This window comes from Corylus avellana, chromosome 9 (assembly GCF_965113065.1).
Source record: "Corylus avellana chromosome 9, dhCorAvel1.hap1.2, whole genome shotgun sequence".
Lineage (NCBI taxonomy): Eukaryota > Viridiplantae > Streptophyta > Magnoliopsida > Fagales > Betulaceae > Corylus > Corylus avellana.
Genome location: NC_142498.1, coordinates 23,029,422 through 23,052,572, shown reverse-complemented (window position 1 = coordinate 23,052,572; position 23,151 = coordinate 23,029,422). Strand labels below are relative to the sequence as shown.

Genomic DNA, 23,151 nt, shown 5'->3' with positions numbered 1-23,151 from the left:
TTAGATATAATTAGATATGTGGGGCCAAAAATATGGTATGTAGTAATCACTTCTTGCATACTAAAAGAATACATGACAATTCTATAGATTGGATTAGAATAAATTTGTTTCCCTAGTTTGAAAGAAACTCGGATAGAGATTTCTAATAAGTATGTTGCCCAAATTATTTTTAATTTGGTTGTAAATGTAAGAGAGCTTTTATGAGTTCCATTTGTTCGAGCAAGTCCCCTCTATTCGGGCAAATGGACCCTATATATAGAACTCACTCACATTTACTATTTGAATGCCTAGCAATTTGGATCCATAAAACTCTATCCATTTTTTAGCATTTTATTTATCAAGATCATGAGTAAGCTCCAACCTGTGTAATATAGACTATATAGTTAATGCTGTAATATTCTTAATCTTTAACCAAATCAGCTGATATTTCATTAATAAAATATAATCGTTAATTGATTAATTATTTGGGTTAAATATCTTATTTTCCCGTGCTTTAATTTTTTAATTTTTTACTTCTTAATGTTTAGTTTTTATCACAAGAGATACCTATAATTTGCCTAAAGATGAAAATGGTACCTTAGTCTTTAGGAATCATAAAAACAACAGACGAGGTAGGTGTGTCCACTACCTATTCAACCTATTCCAGTTGTCGTAATAGATCTCAACTTCTCAAGCAGCCTGCATGATTGCTTACAAATTAAGATGTCTCGTCTAGTCACCGGGCCGAGCCCACCAAATGTTTGGTTAAAATCGTCCCCTGCCCAATCCTTTTTTCTTCATAAATTAACATTAGCTATTAATTTATGAGGAGCTAATGTTTAGTTTTATGTTTTATTTATTTTTTATGGGCTAATATTTTTTTATTATTATTATTATTAATATAGCTAAAATTTTGTTAAGCTACGTATTCAAGAAATTTATTGAGCACAGTAGCATCTTAATAAATCTTCAGTCATTTTATTAAACTATGAAGTCTTTTAAAAAAAAAAAAAAAATTTGCTACATTTTAACAATTTTCTTAAGCCAAATGTAAGTGCTCTAAAGTCTGAAGAAAACATGCTTGTGGTATATAATAGGCTTGTGATAATTTTTATATAGAGCTACGGGAGATTCTAGCTGTTGCTGAGTCACTAAAATATTGAACCTAAACGATTTTAGCTAACAATTCCCTAATCATACGACACGTGCAAATGCCGACTTGTTTGATGACACGCAGACCAAAATAATTCGCTAAGTCTGATGAATCATTTAACTCTCTTACATTTGTTTGATCCTCTTGAACATTTTTTCTTCTCATTCGTTTTTAATTTGGACCATTTGTCCCCCATCATTAAAAAAAAAAAGAAAAAGAAAAAGGACATTTAATTACTTCCAAAACGATACATCACATCGTTGGTCGTTCACTGGCCGTGGTATTAAGAAAAACAAAACAAAATTTTAAAAAAGAAGAATAAAAAACCAATTGACCTGTAAACATTTTAAATCATTTTTCTAAATACAAATATTTACTTTAATTTAATTAAAGGAATCAAAATGATTATTACTCCGTACCAATACAACTACATTGCAAAAGTCAAACCCCCTCAAAAAATAAATAAAATAAAACAAGAAAACAGGCAACATCTGCACACGAAATGAAAGTGATATATAATTAGGTCATCGTACCTACCTTGTTCGTTCCCCTAGAACCAAACAGCGATTTTAAGTTTTATTAAATACACAATAATGTAAGATACGCGATCCGCATATTCGTAGAATCAGGGAAACGTATTGTCAACGGTCAACTCTGTGTCACCATCTAGGAGACGACCTGGAGTTATTCAACGTGCAAGCCGTACTCCACATTATTAAGAGACGGAGATCGGGCAGTTTCAGACTCTCACATGGTGTGGAGTAGTGGGACTGAAATTTTCCAAGAATAGCGTTGAAAGTTCTTTCAGCCCTCGACTCTGCGAAAACTCAGTTATACCACTTCAAGGCCATCGTCATAGCCGGAATGGGCCTCTTCTGCATCCCTCCGATCATGGCGCTCATCGGACGTATGCACTACGAGAACGAGCCAGAGTCCAAGGAGTACATAGTCCCACCAGTGGTCGTATCGACTATGGTGTGCATCGCACTTCTGGGGACCGCGATTGGCCAGGTGGTCTTCGCAGGCTTGGCGACCGAATCGGGAGGCGCCGCGTGTACGGTCTGGCGTTGATGATCATGGTGCTCGGCTCTTTAGGATGTGGGTTTTCGATATGTACGACGAGGGGCTGTGTTCTGGTGAGTCTCGGGATGTTCAGGTTCTTGCTGGGATTGGGGATTGGTGGGGAGTCAGGGACTACCCCTTGTCGGCTACCATCATGTCGGAGTTTGCTAACAAGAAGACACGTGGAGCGTTTATAGCCGCGGTTTTCTCGATGCAGGGCTTCGGGATGTTGGCTGCTTCCACCGTCACGATGGTGGTTTGCAAGATATTTGAGCACACATCGCCCGGAATTGTAAATGATCCGACGCCCAAGGAGGTTGATATCGCATGGAGGTTGATTCTGATGCTGGGTGCTATTCCAGCAGGAGTAACACTTTATTGGCGTATGATGATGCCCGAAACTGCCAGGTAGTTAATTACAATTTAATTTCAATTTGGTGTTGATTCTAACGGATATTTAATATTTGGTATAATTAATCAGTTTTTTTTTATAATTATGTAATGTTTTAATCCCAGATATACAGCTTTGGTGGAGCAAAATTTCCTCCAAGCGGCTAAGGACACGGAGAAAGTGTTGGAAGTATCAATGGAAGAGATTCCGGAAGAGAACCCGCCGCCACCAAGTCCACCGCCCTATCCCGTCCTATCGAAGAAATTCTTTCGTCGTCATGGCCTTGATTTATTCGCTTGTTCCTGCACATGGTTTCTTCTCGACATTGTGTTTTACAGCAGCAACCTCTTCCAGTCTAGGATATACGAACATTATCTGTCCGAGCCAACAAAAATGAACGCCTATGAAGAGGCTTATGAAATTGTAAAACTCCAAGCAATTATGACAGCCTGTTCTACAATCCCAGGCTACTGGTTCACCGTCTATTTCATCGATCGTGTTGGTAGAGTCAAAATCCAAATGATGGGTTTTCTCTTAATGGCAATGGTTTATTTACCTTTCTATGAAATGGAAAGGTAGCACCAACGTGGGTTTCATGAAGCTCTACGGCCTAACCTTTTTCTTCGCAAATTTCGCACCAAATACCACCACCTTCATAGTCCCCGCTGAGCTTTTTCCAGCAAGATTTAGATCAACATGTCATGGCATTTCTGGGGCTGCTGGGAAGGTGGGGGCAATTATTGGTTCAGTTGGATTTTTGTGGGCTTCACATAATGAAAAGGAGAAGGGTTATCCCAAAGCAATCGGAATGACTGCCTCATTGGTAATTCTCGCCGGAGTTTGCATTACGGGATTGCTGGTGACATTGTTTTTCACGCGTGAAACAACGGGGAGATCATTAGAGGAGAACGAGAACGATGATGAAGAACCAAATAATCCGTGTCTGTGGAAATATCTTAAGGGTTCGAGTGTCGTGTCTATTTCTCCGAATGAAGCTGATCATTCCGTTAACTCTAATCTTTAGTACTACGTTTGTGTTTTTGTCAAAACCACGATTAATTAGGGCTTTCTTTCTCCCTCTTGTGTCATGCTGGAGTGATATATGATCGATTAATTTATTGTGTGATTGAGATCGAAATTGAATTTGTAGCAGATCTTTCAAATCAAAGTTCTAGTTTGTAGAAAACTGTCGGTCGTATGGAATTGGTATGGAATTAATAATGGAATCTCAAGGTGCATGAAATTCTTTGTACATTTGCTACGTACATAGTCACTGATCTATTAGTACGTAAAACTTTTACGTCTCTTTATGTTTATGCAACAAGAGCTTATCAAGATCCTTGTGACAATTGGTAATAGTGAAATTGCTTATTAATGATTTTGTTTTTTGGCATCACATCGGGTTTCTCTAAATAAAAACTTTGAAACGACGTTGTTTCTTTATGGATGTCGAAAAACCAAATTAAAAGCAAATTAAAAGCACAAGGCGTTTCATTATTCTAAAATAGAACCAATATTTCTTTCGTTATATATATATTATATATATCCCTTCCTTCTATTTCTTTTTGGTAGGATAAGAAGCCATTTTGTAGATTCCACATTGCCCTTCAGGCTTCCCATTGTTTCTCTTCATCCTTATGTAACCTTTCTCTCCCCATTTTGGTCCCCAAGAATTCTTCACAAGGATGTAATCCAAACCCTTTGATGTCCCATATCCAACGGCTGCTACACCGTGATCTAGCTCTGTCCCACAACGGCCATCAAAGATCCCCTACAAGTTCAAATCGATCTCTTAATATATTACAGCTTCATATGTACAAGTCGTTACATATATGTAATTATAATTCATAAATAATTTGTAGAATTTTAAAAATTGGTTATAGTAATTGGTAGAAAGCTTACACCACTGTAGAATTGGAAGGCTCTGCCAGAAGCCTCAATAGCCACACTCAGGGGCTGGTTCGCAAGTGCCTTCAAGAGGCTTTCTTCATCGTTCTCGGGTACGTCATGGTAGCCACTGATGGTCACTACGTCCAATTGTGCCTGGAGATTTGTAGAATTTTAAAACTAATTTTGATTTTAGTAAAAAAATAAAAGGAACGAAATGAAATAATAAATCATCAAATTAAGTAAACTTGATGTGCAATTTATATATGTTAAATGTTAATAGCTTGATTGTTAGCATACTTACCAGATTGCAGATTGCATCAAAATAAGAATTAAATCAATAATAAGATCATATCGTGCAAATCTAATCTTAACAAACTTAGGGTCTGTTTGGGTATACGTTTGAGGAGCTTAAAAGCGCGCTTAATATTTAAAAAGTTCGTTTGAAGAAAAAAATACACGTTTGATAAAAATAATTGAAAGCGTTTTTAAGAGTCAAAAAAGCCTAAAAATGACAAAAATATACTTTTGACAAAAGCTTAAAAATGAAGCTTTTGAAAAAAAAAAAAAAAAAAAACGTTTTTTGACTCAAAAACTTTATTTCTTAAACGTGATCCCACACATGCTCTCAATGTGCTGAGTGGGCCATTTTTTGCTAGACTTTTGGTCGTAAACAATCAATTTTACGAATCTAATGTTTTAGATGGATTTGGATTCCTTGCAATTTGCAAATCATTCGGGCAACTCCACAAAGAGGGCAGGCAAGGAGACCGTTTGTCTTGGGCATGTGGGCCTCAAACTTTTTGCTACTAGTGACATCTTGGCCCGCGCACTTGAATTGCCTACAATTCAATAAGCTCTAATAGACCGGACGGCCTTTTTCTGTCAAAGGCCCAATATGTAAGTTTCGAAAAATGGGCTTCTGTGAAAACTGTCACAGGCCGGCCCAAGATAATGAGTTTTGTACGCACCTTTTTCATCTCACAAGTGCCATCTTTCATGAGGTAAGGGTAGTCTGCTTCGTTATGAATTCCACCATTAGAGACAATGTAGGCAAATGCATAATCCATGAGGCCCCCATTGCAGCCATTATTGTAGGTTTTGTCACAATCAATTAGCTCTTGCTCAGACAGAGAAGTCAAATTTCCTGTAACAAGTTGGTTTATGCCCTCTACTGCTGCTACGGTTGAAAAGGCCCAGCAACTACCTGCATCATATTCACCAACTTCTTCTCAATTCTGCTGCATTATTAATGATATACGACTAGAAATTAAGATTCAAATTGACCAAAGGGCCCACCAAGCCTACTCATTTTTTTATTTTAATAGAACAATCCAACTATATTTATACAGGAACATGGGATTCAGATGATCAACAATAGTGACAATTGGGATAGTAAATGTGAGTAAATACTTATGATTTTGAATGAAAATTAACAAAAATAGTAAATGCATAATATAAACAATAGTTTAAAGATACTTGCCACAGGAGCCTTGGTTCTTGACATGAGTGACAGCACCTTTCTTCCTCCAATCCACAGACTTGGGCAAATCCACGACATCTCTGTAACTAAATTCTTGTGGGGATTGCCTCTTCTTAGGCAACTCAGGCTTGATGAGTCCCAGATGCATCTGTTTGAACTCTTCATGGCTTAAATCTGCAAACTCGTTCAATCCAAGCCAATAGTTACTAACCTTTTTGTTCGTCTCATCGATGTGTTCCAGATTATCCTTAAAAATATCAAATCTATGCAACTTTTCCTCTATACTCTCGTAGCTTTTGCTGTGTTTTGACATCCACGATTCAAAGAGCTCAATGAGCTTATCCATGGACGTCAAATCCTCCGGCGAATACCCCACGATGGAGAAATCTCGAGCAAATGCGGAACAGGCAAATAGACATACGGAGAAGGCGAAGAAAACCTTTGAATATGTACTGGAAATCACCATTTTTGTTAGAGTTTTTAGTAGTAAGGGAGAAGAACAATGGAGGGATTGATTGATGGAGATGAAGGGGAAGCTGGGGGTCGTTTATATACATACATATATCATATATAGTTTATTATTTCATATGTTGCTTAAAGTAAAGTTGATGGGATCTTCATGAATACTGAGTCTTTAAGCTTGGTTCTTCAGCTGGCTTTGAATCCAAGTATATATACGATCAAATGATTCAAATGCCTTAACAATCGGTGGATTATGATGGTGTTTTATTGCACAAAACAAGCTTCAATGAATCAGCCCCGTGAAAATTAAACATCACAAGGACAAACGCATTTTTCTCCTTTAGGGTTTGAGAAAATTCCTACGTTTTAGTTCATTAAATTGATTTTTTATTTATTAAAATACATAATATTTTTTTACACATGTTCTATTAATTTAACATTTGTCGTTAGAATATGTTATTAATTTTTGTAATAAAGCATTCGATTCTCACGTACAATTTTATTTCATGATTCTTATTAAATTTTACTGTAATAATGTATACGTTGCTTTCCAAATCATGATACGATAAAAATAAAATCTAGGCAGTAAATGGTTAAAGCAAAATAATGATGTACTTTTGGACTCAAGCTCTGTACTATATATTCACCAAAATGTTGTGCTGATCGATTGCACTCCATGATTATGTATTTGTCTGCAGCCAAAAATTTGGAAGATTGTACATTCTGTCAAAAATTGTGTAGGCTGACCAGGCAATGAAGATGATTTTTTATTTTTTATTTTAATTGAATAAGAAATAAGTTATAAGTGTGGTTGAGTTGCCTCATTCTTTAAACAGAGTTAACGTTTGTTGAATCACACCCTAAAAGAAGTGACTTAAATTAGACATAAAAGTCTTCTCTCTTTTCTAGACTGTAAAGGAAAAGACTGTAAAGTTAAAACTAAGCACATGAGTTTGTTTTCCTAGCTCGGAACAAGTTGATAGTATATATATATATATATATATATATATATACTTTCCAATTTATAGTGGTTCAGATTTTGTATCTCCTACAAATCATTTGAAGATATATATATGAAATGCTAGAATGCAATATATTTCCCATAATTTGTCCATATGAATCCTGTGGCAGTGAGCACATGGCCATTTGGATTAGTTTATTATTTATTTTTAAAAAAATTTAAAATCAAAATCAAAATAGACAAAAAACTAATAAAAAAATTAAAAAAATACAAGGGGTGGCCTGCCACCCCTAGGCCCTTGGGGGTGGTTCGGCCACCCCTATGGCCCTTGTATTTTTTTTAATTTTTTTCTATTTTGATTTTAATTTTAAATTTTTTTAAAAATAAATAATAAACTAATCTAAATAGGCCATGTACTCATTGCCACAGAGGATAATTGGTTTGTCGAGGAAAAAGGCTTTGCTATAATAATTCCCCATGATACGTTATTTTCCCGGTCGGCTTATTAGTGATCATTTTTATGTGGAGATGAGTCAGATGAACATTTAGGAGATAGCTGTGGACCAAAAGTTAGGCAACTTTAATTTTATTCAGCAGCGTCCCTTGGTCTATGAATAATCCTACTCTTTGCAAATAATCAAATATTGGCCCCAACTAGATGGACCCCCTCGGTTGGGCTCCTTTGCTAACAATTTTTTTTTTTTTTTTCATAAAAAATTTGAAATCCTTTACACATTTTGCATAATTTGAGACAGAATCAGAAGGCCTTTAGAGGCCAAAAAGTATATATAGCTAGCCACTAATGTTGCCTATCTTGTAAGCAACTTTTTAAAAAGAAAAATTACAGTGATTAAGTTTAAATAAATTTTTGATGCCTAACATTTAGCTTAGGTTTGATTTTTCATTCTTAATTTAAATTTAAAAATGTCCGCCAATTTCATCTCATAAAATTTAGAAAAATATTGAATACAGATCTTATCAACCTCTAGTTTGCATTGCAGGCCATAATGATCTGTCATATGTACTTTGAATGGTAGATGATGTGGCTTTGAAAATTAATTATTGCCTATTGATCTTATAAACTTTTGGTTCGCATTGCATGCCATAATGATCCGTCCTATTTATTTTGAATGATAGATAATGTGGCTTTCAAAATTAATCATTCTCTATTGATCTTGTAAACTTGTGGTTCGCATTGCATGCTATAATGATCCGTCCTATTTACTTTGAATGGTAGATGATGTAGCATTGAAGGTCATTCCCTACTGATGTTACCAACCTCTGGTTCTCATTGCAAGCCATAATGATTCGTTCTATGAACTTTGAATGGTCTTTTTCTACGCCCAAGTTATTATTGTGACTCCCTACCAGGATATTTTTTCTAATTTCAGTAAACTCCAACCGTTTAAAAAAAATAAAAAATAAATAAAAAGAAAGTGGAAAATCAAAAAAACGACAAAAGGAAGTAGGCGTGGTACCAACCTATTCCCGGTCTCGTAATAGATCCGAAGCAGCCTGCAAGATAGGCTATATAGCGTACGAGTTGTCTTGTCTCTCTCACCGAAAAGAACACCGCACTCTCACGTGTGTTTTAATTCCTCATTATATTTCTCTGATTATCAATCAAAAGTAGTGGACCAAATGCGGCCAAGCCGCATTCGGATCTCCGTAATTTGTCTTAGTAAACTGTTACTATTTTCGACAATACTTTGAAAAAGAGTCCACATAGGACTCCAAGCACTCATTCAAATTCATTTCTTTCCTATTTATAGTCAATTTTTTTTTTTTTTGACATAATTCTCAAATTAGACATAAATTAATACGAAATTAAATCATTAAGATTTAAAAATTAAATTTATTTAATTAAATGAATCAAATTACAATTAATATATATAATTTTATATTCATATTTGACATGACTTGAACTCAACTTGATCTTAATATAAAATTTAAGAGTTAAAATTGAAAGATTTGACCGGTTTAATTAAATGGGTCATATTAAAATTAGCGTGTATAATTTTATATACATATTTACTTTTGACAAGACCCGAAATTATCATCCTTAATTATTGCTAGGTCCCTCTGCTCCCTCATATTCGAATCTCTTAAATTTGGAGTTTTTGAAACGCTAACAATGTATACCATTCATGAAGAAAATGGCTAGAAAACCCACATATTTCAAGCAGCCCCCATCTATATGAGGGTGGGATAGCACAATCAAATGAGTCACACAACCCCCACACTATGAATATGTCCAAATTAGTAACAATTGTCACGTGTAAAGATTCCAAGATTATTTTAGGGTGAGTAGGGCAGGCCCTGAGGCAAATTCGGCATATTAATTGCCCAGCTATAGGCCCAGAAAGTGACGGGCTTGTTAATTATTTATAAAGCTGCTACCTTTTATCTTTTCTTTTCTTTTTCTTAATACGAATATTGTCAGATTTCATTAATAAAAGATCAAGAGCATAAAATTCTTACATTTTACTCTCTAATAAATAATAGTAAAAAATTATGAGATTACAAAATCATTAATTCAATTAGAAAATTATTAGAATCAAATATTATCTGTCTCCAAAAGGTAGATCAATCGGCTGGGACCACGCCTAATGAAGCGGAGGTCACTAGTTCGAATCCCCCTCCCCCCTCTTGTGCGGACATGTCAAAAAAAAAGAATCAAATATTATCTATAACTTCAGCTTTCGCTAACTAATGTACAATTATAGTTATAAAACATAAATGCTCAGGGTATACTAGATATAAGACTTGAGTAACCAAAATTCTCAAACATTATTTTCTGGCCGTGAGAAATAATCTCCACACCGATCTTCTCCTTGGCCTAAAAGATTAGGAAAATAACGCACGTCTTCCACCCAAAGATGATGACAAAAATAACAATAAAAAACAAAATCCCTAATATAAGCAGAAGCGAATGAACACATCATCATAAAACATTCTTGAGAAGACACACCTTGGCTGGTGAGACGAGTAAATCTGAGTTTGAAAAATTAACTCTAAATCTAAAACAAAAAAGTAATAAACAAAGTCGGAAGAAACTACAAAAAAATACACTAAATACTGTCGAAGGCGAAATAGGCACAAAGACAGAAACAGGAACAAGAACAAGAACAGAAACATGGAAGAGGACGAGGAAAGGGAGAAGGATCCTCTCCCGTCCAAACGGACGAGGGATTCCCATCCCTGTATTAGTAGGAGTATTATTGTTCAAAATGTTTTTTTTTTTTTAACAAGAATACCCCTGAATTAACAAAGATTGGACCTCTCCGATTGAAACTGACTGGACAGTCCGAGGGAAGAATGGCCCACTTCAGTAATTAATAGCTGCTACCTTGGATTCCAAGAAAGATGGCGGTCCACTATGATTGAATTTGGTTTTATCCTCAACATCAAATAAGGGGACTCATCTACGAGACATGTCCCCCATAGGTCGGTGCTGCCATGTCCGTCCCTGACCCTCTTTTATTTATTACTACCTAATCTTGTTCACCTGCTCCCAACATCCCTAACCCCTCTTCCTTTCCTGCAATGCAATATACAAATTTAATATAAAATTTAACATCAAATTAATAAATTATGATTAGAGGTTTTGACTCACTTTATTAAATAGATTAAAAGATTGGGAGATTTTAACTCACTCAATTGACAGTGTTGTCCCTAAACTTTCAATTGTGACAATGTCCTTCCCAAACTACTAAAAATTGTTAATATTCCTCCCAATGACAAAATTACTCTTAGTAAAATATAAACAAAAATACTAAAACTTATAGAAAAAACCTAAAACTAACAAAAAAAAATTCAAACTTGGCCAATTTTTTCTTTTTTAAAATCAATTTTATAAGAAAAAAATTTAAAAAATTTAGATTTATTTTTTTATTTTTATAAAAATTGAAAATTTTCGTTTTTTTATTTGATTTTATTTAAATAAAAATTTACGTTTAAAAAAAATAAAATTTTCGCTTAATAAAATGAAATTTTTTGTATTTTAAAACTAAATTAAAAAAAAAATAGATTCTTTTTTTTTAAAAAAAAAAAATCCCTAAAAAGTTTTTAAAAATAGTTTTTTTTTTTTTAAATGTTGTTTTTTTTTTTAAAAAAAATATTATTTTTAAATTAAAAATTTTCTTTTTTAAAAAAAAAATCAATTTTTTTTTTTTTTTAATTTATAGGGATATTGTTATCTTATTGAGAATTCTATAGGAACATTTTTGTCTTATTGCTAGCCTTGGGGGAGACATTGTTAATGTTTTGGTAGTTTGGAGGGAACATTATCACAATTAAAAGTTTGAGGGGACATTGTTAATTGGGTGGTAGTTTTAGGGGATATGTGGAATTTACCCTAAATTAAATTAGAATTGACTTATATATAAGTTTTGTACTCATATTTGGACATCAATAACTAGCATTTTTTAAGAAAAAATTTACAAAATTCTTATGAATTTTCACTTATTTTGACCATATTTTTTCAAAGTTTAAAAACTTTTGATTAAAGATTTCGAACTATTATTTATTTCAATTACCTTATTTCTGTCGTTAAGATTTTCTTGCTAGAATTTGTAAAAATTTTCAAAATATTCTTATTTTTTAATTTAAAAAAATAAAAAATATTCTAAATATGGGTAGAAAGCAAAAATTAAAGTAAATAAAAATTTTAATATCTTTAATTAAAAAAATTTGAACTTCAAAATGGGTAAAAATTTAAAGGTAATTTTGTAAATTTGGATAGTCCTAGAGAATTTACTAATTTTTAAGGTGAAAATGTCGAGGCCAATCAATGGCCTAAAGGTCTAAAGATGACCGTACCTTACCACAAGAAGTAGGCCCCTAGCCCCAATAGAAGGGAGAAACAAACAAAGCAAAAATTAAATTAAAAAAAAAAAGAAGAGGGCCAGGCATGTAGGCTTATGTAATTTGAATATAGAGCAGCAGCAGTAGATCGTAGCTGTTGTTATCTTTTACTTGGGTGAGTCACCAAAGATCTGCACCATTTTATTACCTGATCATACTACACGTGCAACGTCGACGCGTTTTCTTTCATGACGTGCCCAGGCAGAAATCGAGACAGAAACCATACTATTCATTCCCCAAAGAAACACAGCAAAAGCTCTGAACATCTTTTGTACTAGCAGGTCATAAAGATTTAAATCCTCTTCGTTAATCTCTAACTATCAGAGAATATGTGGCTTGTACCGCATTCTTATATATGGGAGTTTTTTTTTTATTTTTAGCTTCTATATAAAGAAACCTCTTACCTATTATTAGATTATTTAATAAAAATAAGATGTAGTTTATAGAGTTTTAGTATTATAGGAAACATTCCATGACTAATAATATATGAACCAGACATTAATTTAGTGTGGAGTATGCACTTTGGCTGTAAAAAAAAGGTTTGAATATGATATTGGTAAGGTGTTATAAATGCTGAGTAATTAATATTAGCAAGACCGAGTCAAAAACTATCGTAGGCCGGGCCAAAACTTTTTGTTGCTAAGGGCCAGTAGGATGGTTTTTATTTTATTTTTTATTATTATATTTTTTTTTGCCCTTTTGGTGGGGGGAGGGGGGAGGGGGGGAGGGCATGTCTTATACAGTTTACTCCCTTTCCGTTTCTGAATATTAGCATATATAATTGGGCTCAAATTTAAGCTTTTGACTTGAGTTTGAGTAGTGACCATACATACTATATTATAATCTCATTGAAAGACTCTCTAAAATATTAATCTCCTTAACACTTGAGGGAAAAAAAAAAGTAACAAACTTGAGGGAGGCATAATTTAACAAGAATTGTAATGCAATAATGCCTATCTTGAGCAAAGATTAGTGCGATCATTTTTTGTGGAACATAAATTTTTTCAAATCCAGTCTAATAAACGCCTAGTGTTTTCTAACATGTAAAAGACATATATTTTCTTTAACATTTTTAAGAGTTATTAATTACCTTTTTACTAATCTAAGAACCAAAATATTAATTTTTGAGGAACTCAAATATGTTAGATAATGCTTGACATTTATTAGATTAGATTGAAGAAAATTTATTCCAAACTAGTTTTATTATTTAAGGACAGAAATTTCCTCCAAGCCAGTTTGGAGGAAATATTCTCCAACATTTTTTTTTTTTTTTTTTTGAGAAAAACATAACATTTCATTCAATAACACCACTAGCATAAAACTCTTACATCACAGAGCAAAGCTCTGAAGTAACCATAGCATGAAGCTACAAGATTACCAGGTAGTACAAGATTCGAGACCAATCCGTTAACCCATAACTAAAATCAGATTTAATACTAGATCTGTAATAGACAAACTCAACTAAATGCATAGATAGCAATTATTCCTCGACCTTGAGAGCGGAAATACTCTTATGCCAAAACTCTTCTTTCTTTACCTGAAAACCAGGATAATGATCACATCCACAACCCAAAGGTCTTGACCAAAACTAATTAACCCGAAGGCGACATAAATTGAGTGAGAGAGGAAAGAGCTTTATTACAAGCCGAACAAAACAGAAAAATTAAACAATACAGGGAAAAAACACACACCAAAACACAAATATATCTTAAACAAGCAACATGACGGGGAAATAAAACAAGAAAATAAACAGCACCCTCCGATCACGCACACGGTGGGAACCGAAAACCGGAGGGGTGTTGGAAGCTCATTGCAACGGGGACGCGTCGAAAGGCCCAACAATGGACGGTGGGCAACGAATAGGCGCGGAGAAGACCGGCAAAGTAGGACCAGAAAAACAACCACAGACATGAAAAAAAGGGAAAAAAACAACAAGGAACCACCAAAACAGGAAAAAAACAGGGAAAATGAGCACAAAGTGGGAAGACGGTAGCCGGAAGGGAGTCGGACCCGTGCAGGCCGGAAATCGCCGTGTAAGGGGAGTGTGAGCTCAATGAGGTGGGGACGCATGAAAGAAAACCCTAATAGCGGGCAGCAAAGCGGCGACACAGGTCGGCGGCAATTACAGACAAAATCCGAGGGGTTTGAAAGAAAGAAAGCCCCCCACAAGCCGAACCCACAAAGAGCCAAAACAAGACTAATGAGCCCACTGCAGAAAAATGAAGGCGGGGGAAGAAATGCGGCAGGGAAGGGGCAAAAATGGAGAAAACAGAGGGAGAAATGAACGACAAGGAAGGGGAAGAGATAGGGCATCAGGTAAATAACTAGCACCAGAGCAAGGAGGACGAGGGGAGGAGGGAGGTAGCCAAACGGCCAACTCTCCTCCCCTGTGTGGCTGAAGGGTTTCGCTTTTTTCTTTGGCTTTTTTCAACCTATTTAAAATAGTGCCAAGTGTTTATAAACATTTAAAACGCATATTAAATTCTTAGGGTCATTAATTGTAGTTTACAAATTTAGTTTTAAATGTTTATAAACACTTGATATTATTTTAAATGAGTTGAAGAATATTTTTTCTAAATAGATTTGAAGGGAATTTGTATCCTTTTATGTGCATCCAATCCGTCACGAAACTCATAAGGTATTGAAATTTATTCCCGTCACAATTACAAAGAATTCGAGCCTGAAGTGCCAGTTCTTGAGCAATTAAAGACATGCTGAGATCTCCAAATTCGATTGATGCTTTTATTATTAAAAGTGAAATAATTTAACAGCAGTTAATAATACATTTATTATTGGATATTATAACAGAAAAGGATTAGGTGATGATGATCTCAGTGTTCAGAGGCCAACCCTCGTGTTATCTCTGTGAAAGAAAGAAAGCCTGACGGGGTGCCTGCAAGGCTGCAACCCTATATGTATATGTATATATATATATATATATGCTAACATACGCACGCATAAATCTCTGCAACCCCTGCTTTGCATTTACTACACCCACAACACATGTACACAAACTCCAAACCAACATCCTTCTCTCATATTTGTAACTTTTTTCCTCGCTGCTTTAAAAAAAAAAAAAAAAAAATCCCCGTTTTGGGTTAGAGCCTTTCAGCCTGATCAGGTGCGCCTCTCTCCATGTAGCCTTTTGTGAACCCAAAAATCTGTCCCTATCTCTTTACGGTTTCAGTGCTCTTTAAAGTACGTATAATGAGAGAGCATCTCCCTTCATCACTCATTCACTCATAATAATCCTCTCAAACCTCTAGCTACCACTGTGGGAAACACATCATGTTGACAATGGAAGAGGTTCTGCGTGAGCTCGCCGGCCAAGACATTTACGAGCAAGCTTTGCCGCCGGGCTTTCGCTTCCACCCAACCGACGAAGAACTCATCACCTTCTACCTCGCTTCCAAGGTTTTCAATGGCACTTTCTGTGGCGTCGAGATTGCAGAGGTTGACCTTAACAGATGTGAGCCTTGGGAGCTTCCAGGTATATTTATTTATTTATATCAAGAAAAAAAAGTTTATGGTCAGATTTAAGCTAGCTAGCTGTGTGATGTTGTTCATCCTGGTCGTTTGGAAAATAATAGAAATAAATAAATATTTATTTCTAACTGCTAAAGCCTCTCTATAGTTAGGAGTTGATGAGTATAATTTTCGTTATAAATTTGTTGAAGCCTTTAAGGCATACATTTGTGGTCAGAAAATCTATCACCGCCTGCAAAAGGCGTCCACGTTCTGACATATATATGGAAATGGTTAATAAATGTGCATTGAGAAAGAAAAAAGGGGAGAGGGAAATTGAATAAAACTTGTCATGTGTTGGGTGATGTTTCAGATATGGCAAGGATGGGGGAGAGAGAGTGGTACTTCTTCAGCTTGAGGGACAGGAAATACCCAACCGGGTTGAGGACAAACCGGGCAACCGGAGCCGGGTACTGGAAAGCCACTGGCAAAGACAGGGAAGTCTACAGTGCTTCAAGTGGAGCCCTACTTGGGATGAAGAAGACTCTTGTTTTCTACAAGGGCAGAGCCCCACGTGGCCAGAAGACAAAGTGGGTCATGCACGAGTACCGCCTTGACGGTGACTTCTCCAACCGCCACACGTGTAAGGTAACCCTCCTGGACCCCCTACCCAAACAAAACAAGCTCTCTTTTGTCACTTTCTGGGTTGACTTCTTTTGTATTTTGAATCACTTGCCAGTGTTGTGCACTGCATGCCCACCATTTTCACTTGTATTATTAACCCCTTGGGTAGATTTTTGATGTGACTTGGATTTATTTGTTTAACAAGCTCTGTGTGCTATTGTAAACTTATGCCTTACCTAAATACGCTTAATTCACCTTTATTCATCCATCAATTTGATATCCGGATTGCCATTTCCTCACAAGAGTGTGGTCAATCCCATACTGATTTTCTAGTATTTCCCATTTAAATTATTAGCAATCCGAACAATATATTTACTAAGAATCTTTCTCATGTATTACGCAGACTAAAATTTCTGTTATCTTATTCAAATTGTACAATCTAAAAGAGAAATGGTCTAAATTTAATTTGTATGAAATTCAAACAGCTGCATTTATTGCAAGGAAGTAGGAAGTGGGCTTATATATGCTTTTGCGAACTGATTGTTTTGCAGGAGGAATGGGTGATTTGCAGGATTTTTCACAAAACAGGGGAGAAGAAAAATGTAGTTGTGCAAGGACAAAGTTATGGGCAGCGGGAAGTAGCTTCATCGCCGAGCAGCGGTTCCTTGGGTCCATTAGAATGTCAATTTCAGAGCCCAATGCAGGGTGTCCAAAATCCTTTTGCGATGAGTAGTAACCAGGAAAATGACATCAAAAGCCTATTATTAAACCCAGCTGTTTCCCAATCCCACCTATTCCCAAAAAATGGGCTGCAACCCTCCTTTTCACCCATTCCCACGACAATCACAAGCACCACCATCGCAACAAACAAAAACACAAACACCAACAACAACCCATCACCATCACCATCGATGCTCTTTAAGTCCCTGCTCTCACATCATCAGGATTGCATTCCTAAGGAACAGATCACTATTCACAAACAGTGCAAGACAGAGGCGAACTTTTCCCATTTCCAAGCGCCAGCCGATGCCAACTTGCAATGGATGGATAGGATTCACCCAAACCCAACTCAACAATATCATAACCCATTGCTTTTCGAGATTGATTGCGGTTTGTTGGGGCTCTCAGCATTTGCTTCTGCTCCTCTTGCAGATGCTGCTGCTGCTGCCAATGACATGTCCACTTCAATTGCTTTCAACAGGGCCGGCTTTTAGCTGATGTTTGCTCCTCCAGTATTTCTCGAGAATCTTGGCCTTTTGATGTTGAATTGATCATCCAGTTTAACTTTATCTCTCTCTCTCTCTCTCTCTCTCTCTCTCTCTCTATATATATATATATATATATATATATATATATTATCAGTTTAAATATACATATAGTATATCTATAGAATCTAATGTGTACGTACTGTTACTATAAGTGTAGATCCATAGACTATCCATGCACGCATCTATGTATTATTGGACTACTCTTTTTGTACCTACTAAAAGACTTGGGAGTTGTATTTTTTATTGTCGTACAAATATCGCTTTTTCTTTGGGATCATCTATGTAGGTTGGATATATTCGAAGCCCTGTGGGTGTGTGAGGTGGAGGGAAGAAAAAGGAGTGGAGCAGGTTCTGGTTGATGTGATGCCCATGAGATGGGATTTGAGGTGTTCATATTGTTTGACGTCACCTTTTATTTCCAATTGAAAATGGAATTGGGTCCCCTCCTCCCATGCATGATAAAGTGGTAGCCAGGGCCTGAGCCCTACGTAACCTAATAGCCCCTGTTTAGGGAGACATGCGTAAGAATGTACACACTGCCTGCTTACGCCTCTCAAGCTGTGGAGACGTCTTCTATTTTGTTGAGCCCAACGATTCTACGTGGATTGATATTAATCTCGAAAACAAACGAGAGAGGTTTTTCACGGAATTTATCTGCTCAAACAGAGGGTGAGTTGTTTAAAGACTGCTTGGATACGTAGGGTCTATAAAAGTTTTTTTGTCACATTTCCTGCCCAAAATCAAAATTGTTGAAACTTTTTATTTGTGCTGAAATGCTTAAACCACATATATATTAATGATCCCAGCTTTTGTAACGCATGACATGTATGGATGACGATCCCCAATAATGATTCTCCGTATCCTATATAATCGAGTAGAAGGCTGTGAAAGATACTCAATGGGCTTACTAGCCTTAACAGGAGGTGCATATGTTTGGACAACATAAGCATTACTCGAGTAAATGAGTCCCGTCAAGAGTTTCCCACAACCTCTTACAATCTCTTGCAGGGGATTATATGGATCCTAATTTGACATCATAAGCTTTCAAGTCTCAATGGTTAACACTTGGCCTCTATTGGTACGTGACATTTTTTTTTTTTTTTTTTTTTAAATGGTGCATTATATGCCAACACAAGTCATTGAATTCGTTGTAATGAAATGACAATAACTAGGCTTTTGTTCAAGCCATGCATTGTTTTTGGACAACGACCTGTATTCCCGAATCCCAACTACTTATTGCCCAAAGAGGAGGACATAAGTAATTACAGAGGGCATGTGAGAGGCTCCTGCCCGAGCAAAGCTCTTAGGAGAGGGCATAGATAATAAGAAAGAATCTAGAATTATTGGAAATATCTGTCCATATTGTCTGGCACAATTACTACATTTCATTGCCTTTTGTAAGACAGTGATCCCTTACAAATAAGGATCCCTCCCCTTACCCTTGCCCCATCCTCATAGGGCAAAGGTATGTGAAAAGGGCTCCCATTTTTTAGCAAGGGAGTCTTGTCCAAGCAAGAGGCCCACTGGTGAGGCCAGTGGCGGAACTAGCTATTTTATATTGGGGATGCCGCTAAAATTTTTTTTGCATCTTAAAATTTTTTTTCACCTTAAAAATTTGGTAATTCACACAATATATGCATCACAAAAAATATCTATAAAAGTTTATAAATGTACTGAAATTGATATATTAAAAATGTAACATGTCGACACTATATCAAAAAGATAGAAATACTTTGTCTAGAACTGCACTTTACGGTCTCTTGCCATAATCACTCCAAGAAAAACAAGAAAAATTTGACCAACTACACATCATTGAGATATTACATCAAACATGTGATGTGTGTTAAGTTTGAAGGTACCGTGGATTTAAAAAAAAAAAAAAAAAAAAAAAAAAAAATTTAAATCCACGGCACCCCTAAGGTACCACGTGACTCCGCCACTGGGTGAGGCCTTCTAGGTGCCTCACAATTTTCCTGTTATTATCCTTATCCTCTCATTGGGTAGGAAATAACAGGAAATCCTAATTCCCTCTTGTCATGGGGGGATTGGGTGTTACAGAACAATCTCCCCTCTCCATTACTTCAAGAGAACCTTAAAGCCTGAATAAAGGATAAAGCAGCCATTTAAGAGGCAACATGAGTTGACAAAGGTTGATCTGTCGTGTGGCCCTGACGTGAGTCGTGACTGATAACTGATAAAGGTATAGCTTTACCACCGAGTAGTCACAAAATGGATACAAAATAGAGATATCAAATCCGGGTTTTGATTCCTTCAAAACTTCAAACAATCAACACCCCGCCCTGATCCTGTATAACTGCTAATGAAGCTTATCCAGTTACATTCATTTAATTAGTTGATTGATCACCAAGTTGGCACACGTAACCTTCCCACTTAACTCACCCGATAATTCTAACCCTGATCCGTGTAACTCTACAACGATGTAGTCATACTCCACAATTCAATTCATACCCAAATTAGCTTAACTAGTGGTTTTAAGTGGCACCCTATCAAGATTAAAAATATAAAGGGCATATAGGAACAGCTAGATAATTAAATTACCCCCATCCCTTACTTAATTGCAGACAATTCAGTCACAATTTGTTGAAAATCAACACAGCGAGTACCTTGGAATAGCTGAAGGTTCACCACTTCGAGCTACAAATTCAGAATCCTAAGATCTCAGCACTTCAAAAGGCAATGTCGGGTTCAAAAACTAAAACACAGCCTTTTCGTTGAAATTAAGATATAACAAATGTACTACACTCCAGTTATTGGTGGGTCATGGGAAAAAAAGGCTAAGTTTTTGGATTTAGTTCCTGACCGAAATCATGCTACTTTCCTGTATAATGCTCTGACTAAAAGAGCACGAGCATGTAGAGTTTTGTAGCAGGTGGCCAAGCAACCGTATGTGCTGCTTCTTACCATGTTAAACTGTTTCGAATATTTGAAAATGAGTTCACCTAACATGAGCAATCAAAACTATGCTGAAACTGTGTAGTCATAGTATTGATACATTATAAAGACAGGGCAATGTTTCTATTGATTGGAGAAGATATAATTGTGGGCAAAACCAAAGAAAGAAGAAAATTGCTCCCAAATTCCTTAAAACAAACACAACACACATTCATCTCTCCAAATAGCTACACAAAAAATTCAACAATTACACGATCATGATGCTTATTACATACCAAGTTTACCAAAAAGAGAGTGCATGTTTACAGACATGCATGCGTAAGCGATCAAGATGCCCCTGTAAGAAGAGAAAATTTACAATTAGTCAGAATCCAAGTGCATTCACAAATTTGCACAAAACCGGCAAGGTAAGGCTCAAGACAAGTGAAAACTGTTTTGCACGTTGAAATAGAAAGAAAGTTAACTAAAAGCCCTAAATTCCGATCATAAGACATAACTTCAAAGACTCCAATGAGTCTCTCTTATTTGGATAGGAATATCCGAATATTCAGAAGGCTGGATGATGAGGGCTACTTTACTGCAGATCTCTACTAGTCATCTAAAAACTCCATGTTCGGTCACAAAGGAGACTGCCAGAGTCCTGGATGTTTGCAGAGGACTAAACAACATCACGTTTGGCTTATTGAGATGTGAAAAAGTAACTAATCATTTTTACAGCAACCATATACTTTCGACTGCATTGTGCAAGTATGAAGAGTGCTAGATATTCTGAAGTGGGAAATGAAGCAAGCACCATATATTGAAGAGACAGTAAATCAACCAGACACAAAGAGTGAGAGTGAGAGTGAGAGAGACAGAGAGTGAGAGTGAGAGAGACAGAGAGCGAGAGAGGGGGAACAGATGCTAAATGCATCAAAGGATTTAAGACCAGTAGTTTATAATGACAGTGTCACTTAATCTATATGGTTAATAACTGAAGAAGGTAATCTAACACTTGAGACAATCTAGAGTGTAAAACCACAAAGGAGGAGGTTACCTAAGCAAAATATGGATTACTACCCATCCTCCCATTCAGGGTAACACTAAATAGGCGGCCATTTCCCTCAACAGCTTGACAGACCATATGATGAGCATAAACCTCAAGCTGAAATAGATAACAGGATCACAAATCACCTTCAACATACTTGAAAATGAGAAATGCTATATGTACTTCAAATTGGTTATTCCTAGGTGCTTACTGTATGATGTGACGGTGAAAATCACCATTGATATGAATTATACAGATTAACCCATCCAAAATTTAATAATTTCAATGCCAAATCAAAGAGTAAGCACTTGGAAGAACACCTATCAAAGAGTGCAAAATTCTATTAAATACTCACAGCAAACAAAATCTCATTCTCTGATCGAGTTTCTAATGTCTTAAAACACATGCAAATCATCGCCAAAGCCCTAATCCTATAGCAGAACATGCACTACCAGACAATCAGCGTCAAATAAGATCAAGAGCAAAGCCGTAACCCTAATCCTTGAACAGAAATAGATGAATAAGATTAAAAGCAAAGAGGGAAAGACGGACCGAGAAGTGAAATAGAAGGGGGATCTATTCGGAGGGCTTTTGGGACCTGGAGGAGGAAGAAGAGGCGTAATCTGGAGGAGAGTAGACGAGAGCTGCGGCCATGGCTCCCGGAAGAACCACGTACTTCGCCAGCAAGGCCAGCTTCTTCACCAGTGGCTCGCCCCTCATCAACGCCATCGCTCGCTCTTTCTTCTGCTGAATTCGATTCGATTTTCTTGTGGGACTTTGGTGGGTGTTGGCTTCGAGGATCAGCAAACAGTGCTTACGCCTTTTGCTTTTGTTCGCACCAGAAAGGTCAAAAAAGCCCACTTTGTGATGGGTTATCTTCAATTTAAACTTGCATTTTGGGCTTGGAATTAAACATTTGTCACTTTGTTCAAGTGGGCTTTCTTTCTTTCTTTCTCTTCTTTTTTTTGGGCCAGTTCAAGTGGGCTCTCAATGTCAGTAAGATGAAGATAATCTAAGGGCACGTTGGGATTCTATTTTTTGGTTGCATCACTATTGTTAGGAATAATTATTCATTTAAAATGAAGAATAATTATTCATCTCAAAAAGGTTAAAGAATGAATATTCTCTCAAGAATGGAATATTCCTAAAAAATATTTTTCTAAAATGCCTTTTTTTTTTTTTTTTATTTGGTGCGAGCACTCAAAGAAATACTATTTATATTCGTCCTTTATGGGTAAGTTAGTGACTGACCAATTCTTTAGAAGGTTGGTAACCTAAAAAACACTCCACGAATGGTCACACCATCCCTATAGCCCTACAAGGTCGGCTTTAGGGTGGTTGCCACCTCCGGTGCATCACTCTACACGTGTAGAGCTAGTCAAATGTTAGGGTATAGGTGGCCACGTTTGTCACTCTACCACAAGGGAATTGAATTTTTTTTTTTTTTTTTTTGAATTTTGATTTCCCACTTACAAAAGATGGATCGAGACAATGTGCAATGCTCAAGTTTTGTGCAACAACTCTAATTTGGATTGTTCGTTCTAAATGAACTCGGTTTTGTTGTTCATGTTGTTGGCTCTAATGGATGCGATTATATATTTCTATGTTAG

The 23,151-nt window shown here is 36.2% G+C and overlaps 2 protein-coding genes, 1 long non-coding RNA gene and 1 pseudogene across 3 annotated transcripts; 2 read left to right on the top strand and 2 right to left on the bottom strand.

The window, feature by feature from the left end:
* Window positions 1–16: 16 nt before the first annotated feature.
* On the top strand, window positions 17–3,609 carry LOC132191115 (putative inorganic phosphate transporter 1-8 pseudogene; annotated as a pseudogene).
* A 436-nt stretch (window positions 3,610–4,045) lies between these two features.
* On the bottom strand, window positions 4,046–6,457 carry LOC132189798 (cysteine protease XCP1). Its single transcript, XM_059604591.2, has 4 exons — window positions 5,952–6,457; window positions 5,444–5,675; window positions 4,488–4,628; window positions 4,046–4,356 (listed from the first exon to the last, which is right to left on the bottom strand). The coding sequence occupies exons 1-4, from the start codon at window positions 6,419–6,421 to the stop codon at window positions 4,141–4,143; spliced, it is 1,059 nt and encodes a 352-aa protein (XP_059460574.1). The 5' UTR covers window positions 6,422–6,457; the 3' UTR covers window positions 4,046–4,140.
* An 8,818-nt stretch (window positions 6,458–15,275) lies between these two features.
* Window positions 15,276–18,374, top strand: CUC3 (NAC (No Apical Meristem) domain transcriptional regulator superfamily protein). The gene is made up of 3 exons (XM_059604853.2): window positions 15,276–15,734; window positions 16,083–16,357; window positions 16,885–18,374. The coding sequence occupies exons 1-3, from the start codon at window positions 15,533–15,535 to the stop codon at window positions 17,545–17,547; spliced, it is 1,140 nt and encodes a 379-aa protein (XP_059460836.1). The 5' UTR covers window positions 15,276–15,532; the 3' UTR covers window positions 17,548–18,374.
* Window positions 18,375–20,607: 2,233 nt separating this feature from the next.
* On the bottom strand, window positions 20,608–22,085 carry LOC132190160 (uncharacterized). The gene is made up of 3 exons (XR_015909133.1): window positions 21,897–22,085; window positions 21,551–21,658; window positions 20,608–20,851 (listed from the first exon to the last, which is right to left on the bottom strand). It is a non-coding gene; the product is annotated as an uncharacterized LOC132190160 (long non-coding RNA).
* Window positions 22,086–23,151: the final 1,066 nt, after the last annotated feature.